At 35.8% G+C, this 22,271-nt stretch overlaps 1 protein-coding gene across 2 annotated transcripts in view; it reads left to right on the top strand.

The window, feature by feature from the left end:
• The window catches only part of fancm (FA complementation group M), a 44,890-nt gene that overhangs the window by 19,791 nt on the left and 2,828 nt on the right, over nucleotides 1–22,271 (top strand). The window contains exons 5-20 of one of the 2 annotated variants that reach the window (XM_051132784.1): nucleotides 666–797; nucleotides 2,913–3,045; nucleotides 3,128–3,220; nucleotides 3,590–3,682; nucleotides 5,120–5,301; nucleotides 5,385–5,591; nucleotides 6,355–6,574; nucleotides 8,119–8,270; nucleotides 10,956–11,114; nucleotides 17,184–18,393; nucleotides 18,479–18,552; nucleotides 20,304–20,375; nucleotides 20,449–20,556; nucleotides 20,642–20,795; nucleotides 21,367–21,473; nucleotides 21,624–22,049. In XM_051132784.1, the coding sequence (XP_050988741.1) occupies nucleotides 666–797; nucleotides 2,913–3,045; nucleotides 3,128–3,220; nucleotides 3,590–3,682; nucleotides 5,120–5,301; nucleotides 5,385–5,591; nucleotides 6,355–6,574; nucleotides 8,119–8,270; nucleotides 10,956–11,114; nucleotides 17,184–18,393; nucleotides 18,479–18,552; nucleotides 20,304–20,375; nucleotides 20,449–20,556; nucleotides 20,642–20,795; nucleotides 21,367–21,473; nucleotides 21,624–22,049 (3,522 nt within the window). Of the gene's footprint in view, nucleotides 1–665; nucleotides 798–2,909; nucleotides 3,046–3,127; nucleotides 3,221–3,589; nucleotides 3,683–5,119; nucleotides 5,302–5,384; nucleotides 5,592–6,354; nucleotides 6,575–8,118; nucleotides 8,271–10,955; nucleotides 11,115–17,183; nucleotides 18,394–18,478; nucleotides 18,553–20,303; nucleotides 20,376–20,448; nucleotides 20,557–20,641; nucleotides 20,796–21,366; nucleotides 21,474–21,623; nucleotides 22,050–22,271 lie in introns of both variants that reach the window. The other variant, XM_051132783.1, reaches the window with a different exon arrangement.

The following is a 22,271-nucleotide window of genomic DNA, read 5'->3' as shown; positions in this document are numbered from 1 at the left end:
GGAAATGTACAAAATATCTTCGTGGAATATGATCTTTACTTAATATCCTAATGATTTTTGGCATAAAAGATAAATTGATCATTTTGACTCATACAATGTATTTTTGGCTATTGCTACAAACATATCAGTGCTACTTAAGACTGTTTTTTTTTTTTGCTCCAGGGACACATGCTGATTTGCTGCTCAAGAAACATTTCTGGTTATTATTAGTGTTGAAAACAGTTGTGCTGCACAATATTTTTGTGCAAACTGTCATAAACGTTATTTTTCAGGATTTACAGATGAATAGACTCTGAGAGATTCCACACACTGACTCAGAGCTGATCCAGGCTTGTAGTTGAATGATCTGAATGTATTTAATAATCGTATTTTAAGATATGAGACGGCATTACGACGAAATTTAATGAGTGCTGTGCTGCAGCTGATGACTGATTGTTGTGTTCGTGCTGTATTGAAAAGGTTTGTGTCTCAGCAGTGATTGTTTGCAGAGAAGTGATTAGAAAAGGAGTCCTGAAAGATTGAATGTCCATTTTCCCAGCAGGGCAGCATGAAAGATGAAGGTGTGAGCGGAATATGTGTGGTGATTGTGTTGAAAAGAGGCGTCCGCGTGCTCCATTGTGCCGCTGTAATGATTTTCAAACAGCTCCGGCCTGTTTTTCCGACAGGTTTTGGAGAAGTTTACGTCCCGTCTGACCCAGATGAGGCTGTTGAATCAGCGTGACCTCCGCTCCTTCACCAAATACCAGATCATTCTGGCCCGGGAACAGTTCAGACGCAACCCACCGCCGCACATCCAGGTACGGGCGCGTCACTCACCCACGCAGAATTTAACTGGGCGGGTTTGGTGACACATTTGTGCTTTTACTATTTTTATCCTCTTATACTTTTTTTATCCAGCGGAGATAATGAAACCATCCACGGTAGATTAATTAGTGGAAAATCTGCACTTGCACTCTTCATACCTGCTCATTCTGCTCCTCACACTGACAACCTGTGCCGTTTCACTGTTCACACCTGATATTACGAAGTGTTTTGGTCAGTCCTGCTGTTTTAATTCGTCTCTTCTGTCCACTTTCACTGTCGACTTCTGTCTTGATTTGAATCAAAACTGTCATCCAAGATGTTCATGTCTTTCTGTCTTCAGTCGTAAAGAAATTATGGTTTTTGAGGAAAAGATTTCAGGATTTTTCTTCAGTTGTGCCCCCCGATTTTGAACTTCCAAAATGCAGTTTAAATGCAGCTTCAAATGGCTCTAAACGATCCCAGCCGAAAATCAGCATCACGTGACGCCCCATAAGATGAGCGAACAACTCGAAAAACCCGAAGACTCGAAACAGGTGAACTAATTCCAGTACAGAACCTAACAGGATGTTGCGCATGCGCGACTGAACGAATCACTTTTCCCAAGATGACTCGTTCTTCGTGAGTCACATTAAAGATTCGTTGAAAATCATTCAATCATTCATTCAAGAACGACCCGTGGACACGCATCCCAGAGCCTGTGCTGCACCAGCTTTTGTGCTCAAAGTATACAAATTTTTATTTAAAAAAAAAAAAAAAAAATGACCGATCGTTTTGCTAGATAAAGACCCCTCTTTCTCGGCTGGGATCGCTTAGAGCCTTTGAAGCCACATTTAAACTACATTTGATGCCTTCCCATTATGAGGTGATATTTGACTCCTTAAAGTGATTTGCATATATATATATATATATATATATATATATATATATATATAAGCTTTTTAAAATTTCTAATTAAAAAAAACAGAATAAGAACAAGTAGAATAAGTCACCAATCAAATGAAATCATTATTAACAAAATTAATTTGTACTACAGAGGTGCACAGAAGAACACAAAAGTGTCTTGTAGGTGTATTTTCTTGTTTAATGAGGCTCAGAGGGGCATGAGTGCAATCAAATTCATAAATTCAAGTTGAGATTAATGTTTTAAATATAACATTTTAAATACAGAAATATTAAATGATTTAAAGAAATAAAAAGAGACTTTAAAAATGAAACTAAATCTGCCAGTAGGTGGCGGCGAGTCACTGATTTAATGACTGAATCATTCATTCATTTGATTCGTTCAAACAGCTGATTCATTCAGGAATAAAGCAAGTGACTTTATGAATGAGAAATTGAATCATTGACTCACAAGATTCGTTCATTAACGCACGTTCATTCATAAAGGAAACAGCGCTGTGTGTGAATGGAGATGTGCAGCGGCTCAGTTGTGACTTGTTTCAGACTTTTTTTGATGAAGAAATAGAGCAAAATCAGGCAATAGTGTTATAGTCAGACAATGTAAGTCACTTCATATTAACTTCTTGTTTACTGAACTGTTGTATTAAGTCAATGTCTCATTTACAAACTCCCTTAAAATCATTAAAAGTCTGTCACTCATCTTAGTTTATCACAAAGTTCCATTATAATGAATGAAGCTCTCTACACTGTACAATCGGTCTCTTATTTACACTTTGTTTATGAAGGGATTGGTGAGATATGTCTGTGATTCATTACTCAAAACATGTAGAAACCTTTTGAATCTCCCCTCAGCGCAAACACAAATATGCTGATGGGGTCAGTCGCACTGATGCTCCTAAATATTTTTCATAGTCACATGCAGTAGTCGCAAATGCAAGTGAAATGGTTGCACTGTAGAGCCCTGGGACTTAAGGTGCGATCACAAATGGACAATGCTAAATACACATGTGAACGGGGTCTACATTGTTTTGCACTTGTCCACTTGACAAGCTGTGATCAGGACGATGTCTGTGATCACGCCGGAGCCTCTCGCACACACACAGGTCATTTATAGCATTGTTAGATGTTTATGGGCCTCACAGTACTGAATCTCAATCCACTCATCTCGCTTGTAGTGACGTGTAGATGTGTGTTTGTTCTCGCAGCAGGGGCCGCAGCAGGGTGCGATCGAGGGCGATTTCGCCATCTGCATCAGTCTGTATCACGGCTACGAGTTACTGCAGCAGATGGGCGTCAGATCCCTCTTCCTCTTCATTCAGAACATCTTCTCTGGACCCAAAGGTGCTCAGATATTCACGCTCACGTCGGCTGGACGATGACGCTCATTTCCTCGTTATATCACGAGTGTTTGTTGTTTTCTCAGAGTCGAGTCGAATGAGGAACGAGCTCCAGAGGAGTCCAGTCTTCATGGATCTCTACAGGGAAATGGAGAGCATGTTCGCCACAGCTAGCCGAGGTCGTTCGTCTTGTGCACTGGAGAAACTGTTCATTGACAAATACACATTCTGTCGTCATTTACTCTCTTTCATGTTCCTCCAAGCTTGTAAGACTTTCGTTTCTTTGTGTGGCATTAAAGCAGAATGTTCCTGCTGCTCTTTAACACACAGTGACAGCAGACAGTGATCATGGGCTGTTCAAGCTCCTCTGAAGCACCATATTGTATCATAGCAGCAGTGCATTTGTTGTGATAAAACCCAGTGATAAACTTCCTTTTGAAGTCACGTGATCGTCTGCTTTCATCTTCCGTATGGGTCCAGACGACATGAGGGTGAGTAAACAATGCCTGTACGTCTGATGTTCACGAGCGAGTGTGTTTCGTCTGTAGGGCCTGGAGAGCCGTACGTCTACAGTCACCCCAAACTACAGAAGCTGGACGAGGTGGTGCTGCAGCACTTTCAGACGTGGAGCGAGAGCTCAGGTACAGCTGTGTGATGTGATGAATGATTTCACTGCAAAATCATGAGCATTTGTGAAATACATGATTGCTTGAGCACTAAAATTTTTTTGTTTTGATTATATGAAATCATGGTTATTATAATAACTGTAAGTAGATAAGCTTATTTTATTTTAATAATGTATATTTAATTTTAATTTAATAAGGGTTATCAACCATTTAAAAAATATGTTACTTGAAATAAACATTATCTGAATAAAATACATTTTAATTTTTAAATATAATTTTTAAATATAATTTTAAAATATTTTAAAATATATTTTTAAACATTAAATTTATTTCAGATAGCTACTGAGGCAACGTTTCTCATTTTCATTTGGTTTAACTTGGCTTAACTAACTAAAACTATAATAAAAATGAATATCAAATATAATATCATATAATCATATAATATCAATAAACGTATTCAAAAATAAAACAAAGGAACAAAAAATAATAAAGACAACAAAAAAATGACTAAAATTTAAAAACTAATATCAAATACAAAGACATTTAAAAATAATAAAAATGAAAAACAGAACAACATGACTAAAAACTTCTAAATTAATCTGAAATATATGTAAAGCCATATTTAAAAATGAAGCAAAAATCACAAAACCTACTAAAACTTTAATAAATGGCAGCAGCTATTTTCAAGTGTAAATAGCTTATTTTCATAGTGATAGATGCTATTTAGGATTTTCTTCTATTTGTATTACTTATTGCAAATAGTGGCAATTATCTGCAGCAATATTGTAGTATATTTTAAAAGAGTATGCGATAATAACGTATTGAGTGTAAATTAACAAATTTAATTCAAATTATTACATATATGCCACATTATTGGGACAATAAAGCCCTGCCTACACCTGGCCGATACTTTATTTTCAACTTGTTGATTGCTTCCTTCATTTTTATTGATTACTTTCAGATGTAATAAGAGTTTTGAAAAGGGAGGAAAAAAGTTTGTCAAAAGGCGAAATCGAACTGTCGATGATGTTGAAAAAACTATGGCATGTGCTTTACTATCCGTGCCACTGGAGCTGACGGTTGCCATTATTTGTAGTGTTGTTGACTAGACCAATCACACGTTGGTGGGCGGAGTTAGTGTAAATAGCCTCTGCCAACGAGGCGTGCCATTTGCGCTTAGTGTAAGTAAACAGTGTTAATAAATATAAAATATAAATATATAAAGACAGTTGGAAATAAAACAAAAATAATGACAACTTGTTAAAATGTGTATGAAAATAAAAACAAATTTAATAGTATAATATTATCACGTTGATACTAAAGTAACACTGATGTGGATGATTTCCTAAAAGGTGTATTTTACGGTTGTGTGTCCTGTCAGTGTTGCTTGTGTCTTTTCTTGTGGCTGATTTAAGTGTGATTCGTTACTGAAGTGTCCTGTGATTGGTCCAGACTCAAAGGCGTCCGCTGAGGTGAGCACACGCGTCATGATCTTCTCGTCCTTCCGCGAGAGCGTGCAGGAGATCGCTGAGATGCTGAACCGCCATCAGCCGCTGGTGAGGGTCATGACCTTCATGGGTCAAGCGTCGGCTGGGAAAGGGGTTCGAGGATTCACACAGAAAGAACAGCTGGAGGTACGTGAGCGTGTGTTCATATCAGACCTGTCGGAACAGGAAGTGATCGTTTAGATGTTCAGACAGCCTGTGTGTGTGTGTAGGTGGTGCGTCGCTTCCGTGACGGCGGATTCAACACGCTGGTGTCCACGTGTGTCGGCGAGGAGGGTCTCGACATCGGCGAGGTGGATCTCATCGTGTGTTTCGACGCTCAGAAGAGTCCCATCCGTCTGGTCCAGCGTATGGGCCGCACGGGACGCCGGCGTCAGGGACGAATCGTCGTCATTCTGGCCGAGGGACGCGAGGAACGAGTGAGAGCTTCAGTCTGATTATAACTCTGAACATTGTATAGCAATAAATACAACTCTACAGAAACTCATACAGTTATACAAAAAACACGCACAACAAAATGACTGAAGTAGAAATTTCCATTGTGTATTCAATGTAAATAGTAACTGAAAACATAAAAAAAAATTGTTTGTTTTAGTTTTACTTGATGTACTAAAATGACAAAAAACGAAAAATTAAATAATGTATCCAAAATATGTAGATTTAAAAATGAAAGAGAAAAAAAAGACTGAAATGACTGAAACTTATTAAAATTATTAGGAAAATAAAAATGAATTCAGTAGCATAGTAATATAAAATAACGCTGATATGGCCCCCCGACTGAGCCTGGTTTCTCCCAAGTTTTTTTTTTTTTTTTTTTTTTTTTTTTTTTTTTTTTCTCTCCATTTGTCACCGATGGAGTTTTGGTTCCTTGCCGCTGTCGCCTCTGGCTTGCTTAGTTGGGGACACTTTCTCTTAACACAATATTGCATTTTATTTTATTGTTTTTGATTAACTACCTTTACCTATAATGTGAGTGTTTAATGTTGCCTTTGGCATTGTTGATGTACTGTTTCCTATTTAATACTGTACAGCCGCCTTGTCACAATTCTGTATTGTTAAAGGCGGTATATAAATAAAGGTGACTTGACTTGACTTGATATGACACATGTAAGCATGATTTCCTCAAGATTTCTTTACAGTTGTGTATCTCTCTCTCTCTCTTTCTCTCTCTCTCTCTCGCAGACGTATAACCAGAGCCAGAGCAACCGGCGCAGCATCAACAAGAGCATCATGGGAAACAAGCACAGTTTCCATATGTTTGCTCACAGTCCGCGGATGCTGCCCGCGGGCGTCACGCCGACGCTGCACAAGATGCACATCAGCTGCGGTCAGTTCGAGCACAGAGACGCCGGCCGCAGATCCGTGAAGGGCCGTCGATCGTCGCTCAATCTGCAGATCACCGGTACTAACCTCAGTCTGTGTTTGTGTGTTTTGATTATTTTGCCTGTTATTGCCAGCTGCATACATTTTGGCACAGGTGTGTATTTTTATTGGAATTGTAATATTTCGTCCCCATTTCCTTTAATATATCTATTTTTTTAATAGATACAAAAATAGTTCCTCAGGACCTTGAGGACAAAAATGTCCCCATTGAAACTCATTAAAACTGCTGTTTTTAATTACAGTGCCATTTAAATGTAAAATGATGCAAGTTTTGTCAGTAGACTTTCATTCTGTTGGCAAGGCTTAAAAATGTGCTTTTTTTATTATTTTTTTACTAGATGGTGCCATTTTTTGTTTGTGTGTTGGTCAGAGTGTGGTTTGTGTGTTAGGGTTAGGTCATTAAAAAAATGATGTGTGTGTGCTTGTAAAATGTGAGAGAGAAAAAAAATCTACTGCAAATCTCAAATCCAACCAGTGTGTGCACCAGTGGAGATTTGCTGGCATCTAATGGGGAAAATTTGGTACTGCGCCCAAATGAAATCTTACTAAAAGCTAATTTTTTGAGATATCAGCCTCAAATTGGGAACATAACTTGGCTTTGATTTTCTAGCAGGTTTAGAGTTCAACATGTTTCATAAAATATATATTTTATATAAAATATTATTCATAAATCATTTTCATAAACCTAAACCTCTGTAACTTTTTTTGGTTTCACTTTTTAAACTTTTTTTTTACTTTAACAATAATCTGCCATGGGTCTTTTTTTAACTGAGACTAAACTTAAGTCTGTGCTCCCAAGCTTCACATTTGTGTGCTTTTTTGACACAGACATTTTTGTCCACTGTGGACCTGTGTGTTACTTTTTTTTATTGATGCACAAGGGTTAAACAAACCTCTCAGAAAACTGTTCAGTTTATGCTTTAGGCGAGAAAACACTGTTTCCCAGAATATATACTCATTAAAAACAATTAGCCTTATATTTATTTTGCATGGAGCTTTTCAAGAGAAATGGTGATTGAAAAACAAATAAGGTGGCAGGAAAAAATATATTTCAATGCTTTTACTTGCAAAATTTAGAATGCAGAAGCACTGAAATATAATTTATCTTTCCACCTCATATATTTTGTGTTCTTTCAGGGCTCTGATAGTTTTAAAGATGTTTTTCAGATGTTTTTACTGTCGAGACAGATGTTCTGATGTAAGTATTTAAAAATGAAAACTGGTCCTGGAAATTTTTGAATGAATCTGATCTCAATATCTGGATAAAGCTGAAGAAACCTGATCCTCCAATAGATGATTCATCGTTCAGCATTTACAATTTTACAAGCTTTCATTCGTTTATATTAGTTTACTGCATTAGTTAACGTTTGAATATTTACTAATGCATTTTTAAATCGAAAGTTGGTATTTATTAACATTATTAACTATATTAAGTTAATGAACAGTTATGTTTACTAAATACAGTAAAAAAAAAAAAAAAAAAAGAAGAAATACTTTAAAAACAGTGTTCATTGTGAGTGTTTCAGCGGTGGTGTGTGTTTAAGAGACTCTTGTGTTCTTCAGGAGGTGAGCAGAAGTGCGTGAAGGACGACGGGTTTCTGACGGCAGCTGAAGAGGCCGCGTGGACGTCCAGCATGAGACTGTCTTCAGATGAACCTCAGCCCGTCTTAAGACCCTCAACGCTGCTGACCTTCAGTGACGAGCCGTCAGAGCAGGTGAATACAGACGCGTCGCTGAAAGAAATCAACCTTCAATGAGAACTAGCCCTCTCTGTGAATCCAGACAGAGCTGATCTGAGAATATTAATATTTAGGCCTATATTTAAGACTTGTGTATCGGAATTGCATGCAGTATGTCCATGCATTTGAAATACACAGTTTTACCATAAAATAACTAATAAACATAATGTAAAGCATATCTGTCATTCATACATGAACGCTCAAAGACAGAGACAGCCGCCCGCTGCTAAAAATAACTATTGTTCTTAAATATTTAATAACTATTGAACCGCTAATCCAATCTGAATGCTTTAAAAGTGCTGTAAACCTAAGATTCTCCTTTTTTTGTGTCATTTGGATATTCAGAGGCTCTGTAGTAAATGATTACATTTCATTTCATTCCTCTGAGACAAACAGGAACGATTGTTGATGCTTAGTCCCGCCCCCGTGCCCAGATTGGTTCAAACTGTTGTCTGTTCAACCAATAAACCTGGGTTTTCAACCTTTGAACCATCAGTCAGCATGTTACTTTGGAAATTTGAACAAACGCAAAGTGAAAGTTTGTCGTGCGTGTATGAAAACACAAAATCGGAAAAAAATCGATTCCGACACAGAATACAGTCAGCGGATCAGTCCGTTTGGCCGTTATATTATGTAAATTATTCTTATGTAGTTTATAAAGACAGGGTTCGTACAAGGAGCTGAAAGTGCTTGAAATACTTGAATTTGACTTTTTTTAATTTAAGGTCTGGAAAACCCTTGGAAATATCAATATTCCTGAAGAGGTACTTGAAATGTGCTTAAATTATTGAAAGATAATGTATCTATGAAATAAGTGTTTAATTTTTATCTATCTTTAATATCTTTTTGTGTAAAATTCATGCAATTAAAAAAAACAAAGTACTTTTTTGACTTATTTCAGTTAATAAAATGAGTAAAAAAACTAAAAAATACTAATAAAACATAAAACTAGTGAGTTAAGCCAGTAGTAGTGCTGACAATGTCATGTCAACATGACTGAAGGAACAGATGAACTAAATCAATTTAATTTTGACTGAATCAAAGCAGTTTACACTGGAGCTGCTCACATTGATTCAAAATTGTGACTTCAATCATTTATTTCAAGCAATTCACTAGCAAAAAAAAAAAAAAAAAAATTCTGAATTTCATTGCTTGTAATGTTTTAGCATTTAGTGATGAGTGAAACTGTGTTTTTTCGAAGCTCCAAATCAGTTAAACCATTGCGTTGCAAAATGCTTTAGTATTTCGAAGCGCTCCAAACGAATCACGTATCGTGAATCATTTGATTTAGATCAGACCACAGATTGTGAATCATTTGATTCTCTTCAGGACTTCAAAGTGTGGGTTGTGAATCGTGTTTCAGATCAGGATTTCGGAGTGGTTTCACAAATCTTTTTTTCAGATTTTTTTAATTGAACAGTAGAAAGTGAAACCGTTAAGGCAGTACAGCGATAAAAACAAAACAAAAAAAAGAAAATGAAAGATTATGCAAATACAACAAAAAATCCCTTAAAAAAAAAGAAAATTAACCGTGGTTTTAATCTGAAAGTGAGATCTCTGATTGAAGTCCTTGAAAATCAAAAAAGTAGTGCTTGAAAAGACCTTGAAAGTCCTGGACTTTCATTGTACAGTATCTGGACGAACCCTGTAAAAGGTTTTTGCACTATTTTTTCTGTTGCACTCTGTATATTTTTCTCTCATTTTGTGTGTAGTTTGTGAATCCTTTACACTGTTTGTATATTTGTTGCACAATTTGTGCAGTTGTTTTCACTGCTTCCTGCACTGTTTGTGTTTGTTGTTCATACTCTGATTGAAATATATTTCTCTCTTTTTTTTTTTTAAGCTGTGTTTTGTCATGATGTTACACTGTTTCCATTTATTCCTAAACGTTGTTGAACACATCTATATTGTCAGTAAACTAAACAGACCCGTTTGTCACTGAAAAGTGTCTATAACAATATTGTAATAAATGGCTTGAACTTGCTTGGCGAATGTTAGATGTAGGCAGGATTTTATTTGGAAGTGTAAAACACCCGAATGCAACTTTCTAAAGAACTTCAAGAGTTTCTGCTTGCGTTTTCCTTAAATTTTTGAAAATTCATCCAATCTTAAAGAAGACAATAGGAAAACTGGGACTTTAAATTAGCTAGACTGAAACTTCAAGTTTATAATGATGTATGGCACTTGATGCTGACTGCTACAATAGGTCTGGAAATGTTGTAGGTCTTTAAGGGTTAATGAAACAGCTCAGATTTCTCAAAAAATCTGTTTATTATGAACTATTTGATTTCATTTAAATCATCATATTTTCAAAATGTTTATTCAAATAAATATCAGCATAAATCTGTTCACAGTTACATTTATTCAGTCAAAATATTGACTAGCTGTGGAACAAGCAATGTTTAGAGACTGAAACATACTGGAATTATTGATGATAAGTGTATAAACCTGTGTTTTTGAGGTCAGTCAGTTTATTAGTACTATGACAGAAATCTGACCCGTTTCGTTGTTTGACTGACAGTGATGCGTCATATTAAGTTTATTAATTTATGTTCAAACTCTGATCCAAATGCATGGAAATCAAATGCAATTTAAATGCATAAACCTTAAATTCACACCTGAATATTGTGTGTGTGTGTGTGTGCGTGTGTGTGTGTTTAGGGTCCGTGTGTGTCGGGGCCCGTCCGAGAGCTGTCCCTATGGGAGTGGAGGCACTGGCAGAACAGGCCGCTCCACACTCACAGCGTGGGACATTCGGAGCGATGCCTCCATTTCACCTCCATCATGGAGCTGATCGACCGGATGAGACAGGAGGAGCAGGTGAAACACACACACACACACACACACACACACACACACGTCCTGATACGGATCTCAGAGTCTTAGTTGTCAAGGTGAAGAGCATTAAACCTGCGTTTGTGAATCTAAACAGGCTTCTGAAAGCGTCACGTCGGCCCATTAGCCCAATTGGTTTTCAGAAACAAATCATCTCTTTTTGCCTGTGTTTTTGTTATTCAAACCAGTCTGTATTTCTTATATCACAGGAGCCCTATATGAGGTTCAGTGAAGTTTATCTGTTGTTTTCTGTGTGAGTTCAGAGAATCAACGCCGGACCGAACTGTGACGTCAGACGCGCTGTAGTTGAAGAGCAGAGCTGTGGTAGCGTATGTGTGTCTGACGGATCACTTACATCTGTACTACATTCACATAAGCAGACGATGATTCAGAACCCATCGTCCAGCCGTCTCACGCTCTATTTGTCTGAACGTATTCACTGCGTTGAATCGTTTGCCAGTGGTTTAAATGAATTCTGAGCGCTGGTCGTCTGATGGACGTGTTTCAGGTGCTGACTCAGGGTTTCTGCGGCTTTCAGAGTCTTAATTCATCTTTCCACAAGAGCAGAAAGTCTTAAATCAATAAAGTTGTGGCTTTATACCACTGCAAACATCAGTGTCTTCCTCAGTATTTCTGTCCTGTTTTCCAGTGCAAATATCTAAACTTTCTTAAATCAAGACACATTTACTGGAGATGCAAATGTAAAATGGAAACAAAATATAGTGAGTTTTTGATTAAAATAAGAACAAATATCTGTCGTTGGGGTGGGGGAAAAGAACTTGTTTTCCCTTTGGTTATTATTATATTATTATTATTATTATTATTTTGAGTCCATTAGAGCAGACTTCATGTCTTCTATCATTTTGCATCTCCAGTAAATGTGACCCTGGAGCACAAAACCAGTCTAAAGTATCACGGGTATATTTGTAGAAATAGTCAGCAATACATTGTAGGGGTCAAAATGATTAATTTTTCTTTTATGCCAAAAATCATTAGGATATTAAGTAAAGATCATGTTCCATTAGGATATTTTGTTCATTTCCTACCGTAAATATTAAAACTTAATGTTTGATTAGTAATATGCATTGCTAAGAACTTCATTTGAACAACTTTAAAGGTGATTTTCTCAATATTTAGATTTTTCCAGATTTTCAAATAATTGTATCTTGGCCAAATATTGTCCCAACAAACCGTACATCAATGAAAACCTTATTTATATATAATTGAAAAATATATTGTTTCTCAAAAAAATATACAATTTTAAAATAAATAATAATAATAATAATAATAATAATAATAATAATATATTTTAAATAATGTTTAATGTTTAAATATATATAATTGAGAAATTAATTATATTATTCATTTTATATAATATAATATAATTTATAATAATTTTTTGTACATTTTTAAAATAATAATGTCATTTAAAAATAATGTGATACATTTTTTAAAAAATTATCAAAAATAAGTAATAATTGTACAACATTTTATAAACAAATATAAAAAATAATTACATATAACAAATTAAAAAATATAAAATTTAAATTAAGTTTTAGATATTTTGTAAGTTTCTTACTGTAAATATATCAAAACTTAATTTTTGATTAGTAATATGCATTGCTAAGAACTTCATTTGGACAACTTTAAAGGTGATTTTCTCAATATTTTGGTTTTTACAGATTTTTAAATAATCTCCACCAAATATTGTCCTAACAAACCGTACATCAATGGAAAGCTTATTTATATGTAATTTAAAATATAGTTTCTCCAAAAATATATAATTTTAAAATAAATATAATAATAATAATAATTTAAATATATTTTAAATAATGTAATTTAAAAAAAAGGAAATATGTTTATATAATTGTTAATTTTCCAAAAATAAAATAATTTTAAATAATTTTGTCATTTAAAAATAATGTGATACATTTAGAAAAAAACTGATACATTAAAAAAAATCAATCATTAATAATTGTACAACATTTTATAAGCAAATATAAAAATAATTACATATAACAAATAAAAAATATAAAAATTAAATTAAGCTTTAGATATTTTGAAGATACTTTGTAAATTTCTTACCGTAAATATATCAAAACGTAATTTTTGATTAATAATATGCATTGCAAAGAACTTCATTTGAACAACTTTAAAGGTGATTTTCTAATATTTTGATGTGTTTGCACCCTCAGATTTTACATTTTCAAAAAGCTGTATCTCTGCCAAATATTGGGGCCAAAGATTTGTGGTCCAGGGTCACAAATGTGTCTTGATTTAAGGATGTTTAGGTATTTGTACTGGAAAACAAGACAGAAATACTGAGGAGGAGCAGCACTTTTTGCAGTGTGTTCATATTCTAGTAATTGGAAGCAGAGAGATTCAAGCCTTAAGCTGTTTATTTAGTTGTTGTAAACATAATTAAAAAGTAATAGCGATTAGTTGTTCTCTAGACATCTGGATTTAGAGAACACTTCTTGATTGCTTACATTTTCTTTGCTTGATCTCAAACAAAGGTCTTTAAAAAGTCTTCAGTTTACCTGCATAAAGTCTGTGATTCAGAGAATGAACTGAACTCTGACGTCAGACGGAGCTGTAGATCAAGAGCAGAGCTGTGTGATTCTCTATATCTGACCCTGGAGCACAAAACCAGTCTTAAGTCGCTGGGGTTTATTTGTAGCAATAGCCAAAAATACACTGTATGGGTCAAAATGATTGATTTTTCTTTTATGCCAAAGAACATTAGGAAATTAAGTAAAGTTCATGTTCCATGGAGATATTTAGTAAAATTCCTACTGTAAATATCTCAAAACTTAACTTTTGATTACTAATATGCATTGCTATGAACTTCATTTGGAAACTTTAAAGGTGATTTTCTCAATATTTAGATTTTTTTTTTTGCACCCTCAGATTCCAAATATTCAAATAGTTGTATCTCAGCCAAATATTGTCCTATGTTATCAAACCATACATCAATTGAAAGCTTATTTGTTCAGCTTTCAGATGATGTATAAATCTCAATTTCGAAAAATTGACCCTTATGACTGGTTTTGTGGTCCAGGGTCACAAATGTGTTTGCACTACATTCACACTGACAGACAGCGATTCAGAATTGGTATGGATCAGTTTATTACCTACATTTTCATTAGCTGTTCTTCAAATGATCTTAAAGTCTTAGGTTTACCTGCAGGAAGCCTGAGATGTGCGAGTGACTCATGTATGTGTTTGACGTCAGCGTTTGGCCGGAGGCTTTTTGTGCTCGCAGTGAATGTGAACGTCTCTATACATGCCATCTTATGTAACGCTGCTCAGAACACTTACATAAGCGCAGCAGGCAGGAAGTGGGTCATGCCGAGTGACCTACATGTCCACGAGCGCAGAGCGACACACTGGACGCGCTATTCTTCAGCGTGTCAGAGCAGCGGCCGATGAGGATCAGATATTGATCTGCTGTGTTTCTGCAGTAATGAGATCATTTACTGGAGCCGCTGGACTGGATCAGTCTCAGCGAGAGGCTCGTTTTTCAAATAAACGCTGCGATACCGCATTAAAAACGGGCCGTGTGGCATTTTAAAGATGATTAATGACTTTGATCGTTTTGCTGTGCGCATAGTTTGGGTCAGAAGCGTCGGCGGCGCACAAAGCATCCATTCTCCGCGGCCTGATTCCCGTCTCACATGACGCATCACATGATGACCTCGTTATGGCATTTATATTTGGAATATTAGGGATTCGTTGTTATTGTATCATGAGCGGATGCTGTCGGATGTCACGCAGCTCACGTCGGATGTTTGACGGTCGCTGACGGACTGATATCGGTCACATGTTCAGTCAGTAACGCACACAAGCTTGTTTTGTTCTTGTGTCAGATAGAAAATCTACTGACGGCCTCATACATGCATAATATCGAACATGAATTGAGTGTTTATTATGAAAATGTGTCTATTTTAAATCTTTTTGTTTATATGTACATTTTATGTGTATATATATAATATTTTATATTGTTTTATATGCATATGCAGTGTTGGGGAAAGTTACTTTTAAAAGTAATGTGTTACAATATTGAGTTACTCCCTAAAAAAGTAACTAATTACGTTACTTAGTCACTTTTTATGGAAAGTAGTGTCTTCCTTTACTTCTGTGTTACTTTTTAAATCTGGGCAGGGCTTGATTGTTTTTAGTTTAAAAAGTTCTACTTTTGGCAAATGTAAAAGCCTTTTCACACCAAAAGCCTCAGGCTTTGAGAAAAGTAAATTCATGTCTGTAGAGTAGACCGCAGAAAAAAAAAAAACGTCAACTCTTCAGCAATAAAAAAAAAAAAAGGGAAAACAAATGTTAGATTATCTGTTGCTTATTAGTATGGTTGAATTGGATCATCAAAGGACGGCAGCAAAGACATCTGTTAATAAAATGGGATTAAATGCATAAAGGATATTTGTATTATTTGACGTATTTCATTATTGCAGGTTTGCGTCATATTCATTATATAAATATTTCTTTGGAGCCTGTGATTTTTTTTTTTTTTTTTTTTTTTTTTTTTTTTTTTTTTTTTTTTTTGTCAGGATTTTGTGATGAATAACAAGTTAAAAAGAACACAGGTCCTAAAAATATTTGTTTCCAACACTGATAATTCTAATAATAAATCAGCATATTAGAATGATTTCTGAAGGATCATGTAACACTTAAGACTGGAGTAACAGCTGATGAAAATTCAGCTTTGCATCACAGGAATAAATTATATTTGAAAGTATATTAAAATAAAAACCATTATTTTATATTGTAATAACATTTTGCAATATTACTGTTTTTTTCTGTATTTTTGATAAAATAAATGCAGTCTTCATGAGCAGAAGAGACTTCTTTAAAAAACATTACAAGTCTTACTGACCCCAAACTTTGAGTGGCAGTGTGTATATATATATATATATATATATATATATATATATATATATATTTTGGAATATATATATATATAAAGTTTGGAAACACCCTTGGCAAAGTGTGGATTTGGACGATATCAGCATAAATCCTTATCATTTTTTAGTGCAAATACATTGAAGTAAGTTGACATTATCATTAAAGAGCAGCAATAATAATTTTCAGCAATAACAATAATAATTTGATTACAGAATAATGGCAATATATACATGTCAGCTGTGTTGCCTGGTTACTGGTTTAAACTTGGTCCAGGTTTTTACAAGATTTTTGGGTCAGCACACCTTAATAGCTTCAACAATTGATTGCCAATTAAATTTAGAAATTTAGAATACAATGAATTTAGGCCCAGATTATGCAGAGCTGTAATACCTGCTAATGCTGGATATTTTGATTAATCGAAAATAATAAAAATAATATTTTATATATATATATTATATATATATATATATATTATATATATATATCAAACAATTAATCGTGATTAATCGCATACAAAATAAAAGTTTGAGTTTGCCTAATATATGTGTGTGTACTGTGTAATTATTATGCATATATAAATACAAGCACATCCATGTATATATTTAAGAAATATTTACAAGTATATGTATTTATTATAATTTCTATAGAATTTATATTATATATAAATATAAATATTTTGTACATAAATAACATTTCTCTTAAATATATACATCAATTTGTGTCTATTTATATATACATAATAATTATTTATATGGATACATCACACATCAAACTTATGGGAATTTCACAAGAAAAACAATCAAACTTTATTCTTTATTTTGTTTCTGACCACTAATAATTTGCCACAAACAGGACGTTAATATCACCAACCATATTTTATTAAGGTGTATCCATATAAATATATAATGTATGTATGTATGTGTATATATATATATATATATATACATTTTTTTTTTTTTTTTAATGTATCACTTGCATATGGATAGGCAGTTATATTTATATGTATTTTATATCATTATTTTTTTTTTTAATTAAATATAATTTATTTATATGCATATACAAATATCCATGCGGTGCATTCGCTTGTTGTGTGTGATTAATCAATTGCATCTCATTGATGATCTTCTCTCCTCACAGAATGACTGTAGTTTTGAGTCTGAGCTCATGCTGCATCTACAGAAGGAGGATGTTGATGGTGGAAGAACAACAAAACAAAACGCTGACAAAATCACTAGAGAGAAAAGAACGAAATCAAACACGGCTGATCGTGAGACAAGACTCACACATGCTGATCCCTGCTTAGATATGACCCGTGAAGATCTGAGACGAGAGAACAACAGCAGATCTGTGATGTTGATTCCACACGCCACAGAAGAGGCTTTAAATCAGAGCGCAGAGACTGAGGTGGATCTGATTGATCTGTTAGAAGATCCCTGCGTTCAGGAGGACGAGAGCGAGGATCTTCAGCACATGTTCTATGAGCCTGAACATCAGAACGTCAGTCCTAAACGCTGCCGTCACGATCCGACGAACAAAGCATTTCAGACGATCCTGGCTAATGTCAGAGCTCTCCTGTCCAGATCTCCACCGCAGGACTCTGAGTTCAACACAAACCTCCACGATCCACCTAAAGAGTCGTTTCACGATCAGTTTCATGTGACGTTCAGCCTGATCGCTGACGAGCCGTCGATTAACGAAGATCCTGAGGACCATCCTGTGGATCAGAAACCAGCAGGAGGCGCTGTTTCTCCAGACTGGGACGAGCTGTTTGACGACGACCAGAATGATGTTGACGCTGATGGCAAAGCTGAAGAGCAAAAAGAAGACCAGGTGAGCTTGAACGAGAGCGTCGACCTGTTCGAAGATGACGACGCGTTCCTCCAGATGAGCGTTCCTGACGTTCAGACGCCGGACAGGAGCACAGGACCTGATGGAAACCCTCCGGAGCACAAGCAGCAGACTCCTGCGGACGGAAGCAGAGAATCTGAGGAGAACTTCAACTGCTCGCAGGACTTCTTCTCTGTCAACTTTGAGCTGGGCTTTGAGTCTGAGGAAGAGGAAACGACTGATCCAGGAGCAGCATCAGCTGTGAAAGCGTCTCCGGTCGTCTCGACTCCACAGCCTCGTCCGGTCGGAGGAAACTCGACGCTCACGAGATCTGAGCAGTCGCCGCTGGTCTCGAATCAGTGGACGAGACCCAGCGCTTCCACACCAAACCACGTGTTCCTGTCTCCGTTGGGCCGAAGAGCAGATGAGACGCGCTCACGTCCGTCAGTGAACAGATCCTTACAGAAGACGCTGTTTGAGAGAGGAAAGACGCTTCAGGAGCAGCGGCCCTCATGCGCAGGTTTATAATCTTATTAATGTTTTACAGATGTACAGAGATGTTTTAGGACAGACTGTAATAAGCGTGTGTGATGTGTGCGTTTCAGGCGTTTTGAGCAGCGAAAGTGAAGACGAGACGCCTCTGAGGACTCATAAAGTCAATCCGGTGTTTTCTCCAGAGGTCAGATTTTTGTCTGGTTTATCATATGGCATTAGCTGTTTCCATACAGGGATTTTTATGGAAAATTTTGGATATCACATTAAAAAAAACCTGGATAGAAATGCCAACATACACGTTAAATCTTAAGGTGGATCATTTTTTTTATTTGATATGAAAATGTGCACATATGTGACACTGGACCACAAAACCAGTCATAGGGGAATCTGAATAAATAAGCTTTCCATTGCTGTATGGTTTGTTAGGACAGGACAATATTTGGCCCGAGATACAACGATTTGAAAATCTGTAATCTGATGGTGCAAAAAAATCAAAATATTGAGAAAATCACCTTTAAAGTTGTTCAAATGAAGTTCTTAGCAATGCATTTTACTAATCAAAATTTAAGTTTTGATATATTTACAGTAGGAATATCTACATGATATCTTAATGGAACATAAAATTTACTTAATATCCTAATGATTTTTGGCATAAAAGAAAAATCGATCATTATGACCCATACAGTATATTTTTGGCTATTGCTACAAATATACCCGTGATACTTAAGACTGTTTTTGTGCTCCAGGGTCACATTATAACACATTACAGAATAATTAAAAGAAGAAAATAGTAAAATAGTTTATTTATATATTAACACATTTGTTTTTTTTTATGTATGTATTGTTTTTAATAGTTTTTTTTTTTTTTTTTCAGTTTCAAGTTAGTAAAAATAAATGAAAATAAGAAATGTTGCTTTGGAAACTAGCTGAAATATTTTTTTTCTTTTCATATATATTTTTTTAAATATATATTTCAGTTCAAAATTTTTGTTTATGGTTTTAGTATTAGTTAATTATAACAACCCTGATCTAAATGCGAGATAACATGTCAGCGTTTATTGCATTCACCTGCACATTATTAATTATTTATTATGTAGGAAAAACAATAGCAGCATTTTTATTATTTTATTACTGATACTTTGTTCCAGTTCCCCAGGAAATGAGAATTGTGTTCCCCTGAACACATGATGGAAATGGTACTTTATTTGCAAATGCAATGTTACAATATTTTACACAAATGTTACATTTGCAAGTATTGTATTGAGATAAAAAAAAGTATCTAGAAGTGATGGCAAACACACATGTACAGGGTTCCCTTGAAATCCTTGTGTGAATCTGAAAAAAAATAAACAATTCAAGGCTTTGGAAAGTTTTGAAAATAAACATACATAGATACAGGTCCTTGAAAGTGCTTGTATTTATTTTGTGCAAGAAGAAAAATGCCATATTATTCCCTCCGATCTGTTATTTAGCCAACACTTGCCTGTGCATAATAGCTTGCTTGATTTATGTTAGTTGTGCACATTTACGTGGTACATTAACTTAATGTTACCTGAGCCTAAGCTCTTTTCAGTAAAATCCATGGAAAAGTTAATATCAGATCCTTTTAGAATACAGCATAGAATGTATTGAATATTCTTTTGTTTTATGCAAAACAGAAATGCCACAAATAGAATATCAGATCTCTGTCATATGGCCAAAAATAAATGCACAAAAAAACTTTTTTGCATAGTTGTGTTTTGAAAACTGTAACAATGTGTCTTATAAGGAAACACAATGTAACCTTGCTGTCCCCACTTTAAATCCTTGAATTTGAGGGCATTGAACCTGGAAAGTCCTTGAAAGGTCCTTGAATTTGAAGTTAACCAAAGTGTGGGAACCCTGCATGTAGTACTTAACGTGTGTGTGTGTGTGTGTGTGTTTTTGTTCCTGTAGCAGTCAAAGATCAGCAGTGATGTGGATTCTCCTGTTCAAGCCCGACGGAAACGTGCGGCTGCGTTAAACACGGTACGACCGCTCACGGTTCAGCTGCAGTGTGTGTTTTAGCTCTCGATTTATTCACTCTCTGTGTGTTCTTCAGTCTGAGGACAGCGATGGAGTTGGAGATCAGCTGTCAGATGATGATTTTCAGGACGTCTCCCTTCATCAGCCCAGAGCCGTGGAGCCGCGTCACGTCAGGAAGCCTCATGTACGGTCACGTGAACACGAACACATACGGACGGAGCAGCACGTATTGGATTATGATCTCACGCATGGCTTCTTGTGTCTTCTAGAAGGTCCGTCGTGAAGGACGGCAGTTTCTGGATGAGGAGGCCGAGCTCTCTGAAGATGATGATGTTTCGTCAGATGAAGATGATGGAGAAGAACAGAATCACTCGCTGCAGGGGTTCGTGGTGAATGCGACTCAATGCTCACAGGGTCTGAACGGTGAGATTCACTAACATTCATCAGAAACACTTTAAATTCATCCAAAGTGACAGTAAAGACATTTATAATGTTACAAAATATTACTGTTTAAAATAAATGCTGTAATTTTGAACTTTCTATTCATTGGTGAATCCTGAAAAATAAAATGTTTGACAGGTTGCACAAAAATATTGTGCAGCACAACCGTTCTCAACATTGCTAATAATCATAAATGATTCTTGAGCAGCAAATCAGCATATTAGAATGATTTGTGAAGGATCATGTGACACTGAAGACTGGAGTAATGATGCTGAAAATTCAGCTGCGCATCACAGAAATAAATTACAGTTTAACAGATATTCACATAGAAAACAGCTGTTTTAAATTGTAATAATATTTCACATTTTTTACAGTATTTTTGATCACATAAATGCAGTTTTGGTTAGCAGAAAAAACCTGTTTTTGAAACAGACACCAAACTTTTGAATGTTTTTATATACTATAGATGTTTTTTTTCTCACCCTGTATAAAAGGTTACGTCTCACATGAAATATTAAGAAAGGTTGATTTTAATTTCTGTTGTTGTCATCAGACTCTGAGATGCGGGCGTTCTATCTGAAGTCAGTGAGGAGTCCAGCGGTGCAGAATCGGGTCCGAATGACGTATAAACCCAAACATAGCATGAATATCTTCTCACAGGTAAGTTTGAGTCGCTTCATTAAACACCTTGAACTTCAGAATGTGAGAATGTTTACAAATCAGCTGCTGAATATCATCACAATCTGTCCTGTTTTGGTTTTGTCAGTTTTAAATGAGAAACTCAGTGTGTTTGTGCTGCCGCTGCTTCAGGTCCCAGAACAGGACGAGACGTACGGCGAGGACAGCTTTGTGGTTGACGAGAGTGAGGATGAGGAGGATGAGAGTGACGGCGAGGAAGAGCCTGTGGCGGTGATCCACGAAGACTCGTACGTCGACGGGAGGAAGCAGTACGCCACGCGCCGCAGAGTCCAGATCCGACAGATCCGAGCTAACGCTGCCGGAGGAATCCAGTCAGAGAGGAACGGGAAGAACAAACGCTCGCGGATCATCCGGCTCCAGGACTCCAGTGAGGAGGAGGAGGAGGAGGAAGAGAAGGAGCAGACGGACTCTGTGTTTAAAGTGCCGCAGCGTCTCCAGAACGTCTCCAGACCGACGGAGCGGGACGACAGGAAGCGGCAGAGACTCAGCGATCAGGCGGCGCTGTCGGAAGAGCTGGACTTCCATCCGGAGAAACTGGTGAGAAACATTTTACAACATTTTTAGGTTTTGGCACATATATATCATATCACTGGGTGAAAAACTTTTATTAATGTTAAAGATTTATTAATGTTCATCTGATCTAATTTTGTAAGTTACTTTTCTTAGTGTTTTAAAAATGTTTTCTTTTTGGATTGTTTGACTATTCAAAAGAGAATATAGGAAAATATAACATCATTTCCTGCTAGCTAAATTTCACAT

Source organism: Labeo rohita, chromosome 17, assembly GCF_022985175.1.
Source record: "Labeo rohita strain BAU-BD-2019 chromosome 17, IGBB_LRoh.1.0, whole genome shotgun sequence".
NCBI classification, from domain to species: Eukaryota; Metazoa; Chordata; class Actinopteri; order Cypriniformes; family Cyprinidae; genus Labeo; species Labeo rohita.
Note: the sequence above shows the minus strand (reverse complement) of the source record. Positions and strands in the feature narration are given on the sequence as shown.